Below are 5,159 nucleotides of genomic sequence, written 5' to 3'. Positions count from 1 at the left end.
CATCAGGAGCTTTTCGGTTCTTTATGTTCAGTGAGAGTTGGCCTGCAGCCTGGGTCCTGTTTCTCACTAATTGTGGACAGAAGTTAAACTGTAGCCATGACGCAGAGTCTGCCGAGCCGCAGTCAGGACAGAAGCAGTCACAGCACATCACTTCCTGTCACAACTAGCAAAATAAAAGCCCCACTGAAGGAGTTGAGACAAGGCACACAAATTAGTCAGTCAAAATGCTCCTTCAGTTCTCCACAGCGTCTGAGGCACAGCTGACAACAACTCGGTCACACCAACAAACAGTCGACGTGGAATAAAGAAAATTTAAGGCTTTTTAAATTATTTTTATTTTTCACTTTCTGGCTTTAGTTCCTGGTGTTTTATGTGCTCCGCAGTACAAACGTTTTAAAGTTGCTTGGGAAAAAAAATCTTTCCAAGCCTTCAAACCTCTAAATGAAGGAGCTTCTTAACACAGAAAACACTTCATTAAGTGAATTTGTGTCAGAAGAAGATTGTAGGTTGAATTTAGCCGACAGTTCATGACTTTGAAAGTGAAGGTAGTAAAAACCATCAGACAGGATAAGTGAAACATTTGTGGCTGACCGTCTCAGTTAATTAAGTCTGAATTTTGATTTTTTAAATAATATTTTCTGTATTCTGTGATTCCTATCAATGCATCTTCCGTGTTTTTTCGTGGTGAAATCGGACCAGACTACCAGACGTCTCGCGGGTCCTGTTCACATTCAGTTCAACGGGCTCTGCAGGCCTTCACTTCTTCCAAAGCTCCCACTTTTATTGTGAATCCAAAGCTCCTGTTTCCCGTTACTCTCTCTCTCTTTGTCACTCTCTCTCTCTCTCTCTCTCTCTCACACACACACACACACACACACACAGTCTCTCTCTCGCTGCCTTCTCCAGGCTCTGCACTCCCTCCAGGCGCCTCCTCCTCCTCCTCCAAACATGGCGCCGGCCCGCAGCGCTGCTGCTTCTCCGACAGACGACTCAGAGAGGGACAGAAGGAGGAGAAGCAGAAGAAGCGGGCAGCAGCCTACTCTGAACGTGTTTTAAAAAGCTCTTTTTAGACTGACACAACCTGACGTTCTTCAGGCTCTCAGCGCTGACTTTACGCGCCGCTTTTGGAGACGTTTACGCGTCAACTGTGCGCGTAACGGAGAGCCCACCTGTCGGACGAAGGTAGATTTCATTCCGTTTCTACTAGGATGTGAATCTCCCTGATTTATGTGAGCTAAGCGAGCAGACTGAGCGAGTGGAGGTCAGAGATGGCTCTGGTAGGAACATGTGCAACCCTCTGAGGAGCAGAAACTCGGAGGCTGATCAGGATTCGAGTCTTTCCACGGAATAAACAGCATTTTTCACGCCGAGAGGATGGATGGAGAACACTCTGCTCTGTCAGGGGTTGAGAGGGAAAGAGAGAAGCTTCCACCAATTTACAACAGCTCCCCTCCTGCTGTAAGTAAACTGCCGTTTCTGTCCTCGTTTCATCTACAGCAAAGTGAACCTTTTTTTCCATGGCAAACCATGGAAACCAAACCAAACACGTGTACCGTTAGTACTCCTCAAAGCCCTAAACATGAAGCTCTGGGAAAAGAATCAAATCCCCTCATATGATTGCTGAATCAGCGTCAACAACAACAACAACAACAACAACACTGATTTTCCATCATTGCTTGATTATTTGATGTTAATTAATGTTGTGTAACCCCAGTGGGCAAACTGTCTGAATGATGCTTTTGTTCAAAAATCTTCATTTCTTTTTTTATGAGAATTTATAATTTTGCATCATCCATAAACGGGAAAAAGAAAAACATGATGCAACCAACATATAATTTGAGTGAGGGGCACAGCGACGGTACAGACATGATCATCACAGTGTGCGTCTCGTCGTCACGCTCCTCACATTTGATTTCAGCAGGTTTTGCTGATAAACTTTATTGTTTTCCAAAGGGAGAATCCGACCATAAGGCCAACATGCACTCAGCTAACATGTGAACTGACAGGAAACTACAAGCTGTAGTCTTTTCCTGCTGGAAAAAGTGATGCCCGTGTCTTACATAATGACTCCTGACATGAGCTCTCCAGCAGCGTCTCATGATGTAACCACCGTGTTCCCGAACGCTCAGCCGTCAGCCTGTTGGATGTGTGTGTTTTGGGTTTGGTTCTTAGTGTCACCTTGGAGCAGACTGGCGGGGATGCAGGCCGGTTGGTTGATGTCATCTCCATTGTGTCAGGGAGCAGGAATGTGCAGATCAGATGGTTTTGACCAATAAACAGTCTGTCACTGCTCAGACCGACTCCGGCTGCGTCTGGAAAGGCCATAAAGTGGCTGCTTGTGTTTTCTCTCTGCAGCTCGTTTCTCCGGGACTTCAGTCAGACCTCCTCCTCCAGCCTCAGATCTGAGGAAATCAGACTCAAAGGTTGGATGAGAAAAAGGTCCCAGTCGCAGTGAGCCGTCATCGCACTGCAGACCGACTGGCCAAACCGGCGGTTTGTTTTCACCTGAACAGAACCTGAAGCAGAGCTGCTGCTTCGGGAAGATCGTTTCATGAATCTGATTTGTCTTCAGTTTTCTTCAAGAGTTTGATGAAATGATCGTGTAGTTACATCAGATTATTTTAAATAAAACTTCATTAAAACTTAATTACAAATAAATACACTTATGGGAAACATGAACTGCTTTTCTTTTTCAGTTCATTGTAAATTGAACATCTGTGGAACTCGTACACGTCGATGCTCTCAGGTTCAACAGGTGTCTCAGTGAGGTGTTGCTCCGTCACAAGCCTCCAGAGCAGCTTCTGTTCTGCTCGTCTCTCCGAGTCAGTGGAAAACCAGTCTGGTCCAACACGTCTGTCCAAAATGTTCAACAGGCGTTCGGTTGTTTGTTTAAGGCCCCAACATGAAGTGTGATTTCTCTTCGTCCCAGACGAAAACTGACAAGCTGGCAGTGCGACTCGCAGTGAAGCTGCAAGCTGAGCGCGCTGAGGCTTTTCGCTCGGACGCTCAGGACGACGGCTGGTTGTGTGAGCCGCCTGTGTCTTCTGTCGGTCCCAAAAAGTCTAATAGAAACAGACAGCTTACGTAGAAACCATGCGAGGGGCTGGATGTGGTGCGACTGTCCGAAGATCAGATTAGATCGTCTTCGACGGGCTGAGTCCTGGATTCTCCCTGTCTGTTTGGTTAGGCTTCAGGTAATTAAAGTGAATCCTGAAGCACAGAACTCTCCCAGAAACATCCCACTGAGCAAAGACTCGACCGGAAGACGCCAGTTTGACGTTTCTGTCGAACTTTCATCAGAGACCGAGAAACCGAGGAGGCTGAGCGAAAGGTCTTGCAAAGTGTTTTGTAATCGTCTTTTTATGGTTGACTACTGACGTCCAGGTGACCTTCTCATGTTTTACGATGTGATTTTCCAACATCTTTTAAATTCCAGGCATCCACAGCTTCACGTCTTTGCTGGACTCACTTCAGACTTTGCTCGTCTGTAACAAAGACGTTAGACTGATGTCTTTTGGACGTGTCCGTGCTCATTGGGTGTGCATCTTGTGCATCTTTTACACAAAACTGACTGCTGGGCTGTTGGTGTTGCTGCGAATGCGGCGCTCACTGATCCATCCGATGTAATCCTTCCCTCGACGCCTGCTAAGTTCACTTCTGCTTCTGTATGAAGAATATCAGAGGGCCTTGAATCTTATTTCTCCCATGTGAAATTATTGTCTCATAGCACTTTTCACACCAAGAGGGCCAAAGGGACCAGCCATGACCTAAATCTGTCACGACTGGTTGCCAGACTCGCCCCAAGACTCGAGCCCACTGAGGTCGACTCTGTGACTCATCTCTGGCCCAAAGCTGGACCGAGTGCTGCTAACTAGAGCTGATTTGCGGCCTAAATCAACCCAATTCTGCAGAGCCAAGCCTTGTCCAATTAGGAGAGCCACACATGGGCCAGAGTTGGCTCGCACTGGTGCTGTGGTGCCAGCAGTCAGCCGTCAGCGGAGCGTCTCGGAGAGGGAAAACGGCTGCACATTTTTAACACAGATTTGTCTCGTTGTTAACAGACTGCTGTCTCAGTTAATATCTGGTCATCTTGTCTGTCTGATGAGTCATCAGCAGGCACCCAGAGTAACAACTGAAATGTTCCACATGTTGTACTTAGGGCTGATTTTCATGGTACAATAACTTCCTCAGACAATATCACAGTACTACATTATTATCAGTTACAGCGAGCATCAGAGGAATTTGTTTTAGTTGAACAAATACTTGATTATTGTGCTTTACAAAACATTATGCCCTGACCTGAGACTGAGACAAGGTGAAAAACAACGCAGTTGTAAGTATGAAATAAGTATAAAACAGTAAAATTACGGAGAGTAAAATCATGACAGAAGTGACAACAGAGGAGAAGTGTGCTGCAGTGTGGAGCATCAGCTGTGACTGATGCAAACACACACAGAGTGTCACAATAACCGTCAGGAAGTGATTAGAGATTACCAGCTGAGAGACGAGAGGTGTGTGTGTGTGTGTGTGTGTGTGTGAGCTCCTCTTTCTGTGGTTTCCCTCTCAATGACTGCATTTCCTCTCCAACTGAATGACTGAGCAGAGTTGGACAGAGCTGACATCACAAGACTCGCCGAGATAAAAACTGCTGCTAAAACCTGTTAATTACTGTCAGATGTGGAGCAGGATGTCATCGCTGGCCGTCCTTTCTTCCCTCAGTGGAAACTAAACTGATTTGGATGTCCCCTCTGTGTGTTTTGTGATCTTTGGCTCTGTATTTCTCAGAGGTCACCTGTCAATCAGCCACTGTGGGCGGAGCTCTGACTTTGATGATGAGTTTGGGGAGAAGTGATGTGGCTGCTCTGTGGCTTCTGCAGGATGTTCTCAGGTTTTTGGTCATAAAATAAAATCTTGGACAAAGTGAAACTTAGTCTTGATGATGATGGGAGATGCACAGGGAAGTCATCCTGAGGGGAACACTGATATCTGCTCCCAATTTCAAGATAATCCATCCAACGGCCGTGCAGAGATTTTACTCCCAAGAACAAAAGTCAGCCTGGAGGAAAGTTCGGGCGGTTCGATTCATCGACTCACTGCTGCAGCTCTGCATGGCTGCATGTGTCAGTCTGGGCCGAGATGAAGGCCTGACCAGTCGACAT

At 46.4% G+C, this 5,159-nt stretch overlaps 1 protein-coding gene across 1 annotated transcript in view; it reads left to right on the top strand.

Annotated features, from left to right (window-relative positions):
* Positions 1-900: 900 nt before the first annotated feature.
* hectd2 (HECT domain containing 2) overlaps positions 901-5,159 on the top strand; it is a 36,448-nt gene continuing 32,189 nt past the window's right edge. The window contains exon 1 of the mRNA XM_046402131.1: positions 901-1,458. Within this exon, the coding sequence (XP_046258087.1) occupies positions 1,375-1,458 (84 nt within the window). The 5' untranslated portion in view covers positions 901-1,374. The remainder of the gene's footprint in view (positions 1,459-5,159) is intronic.

The sequence above is a fragment of the Scatophagus argus genome, chromosome 10 (genome assembly GCF_020382885.2).
Source record: "Scatophagus argus isolate fScaArg1 chromosome 10, fScaArg1.pri, whole genome shotgun sequence".
Lineage (NCBI taxonomy): Eukaryota > Metazoa > Chordata > Actinopteri > Scatophagidae > Scatophagus > Scatophagus argus.
Note: the sequence above shows the minus strand (reverse complement) of the source record. Positions and strands in the feature narration are given on the sequence as shown.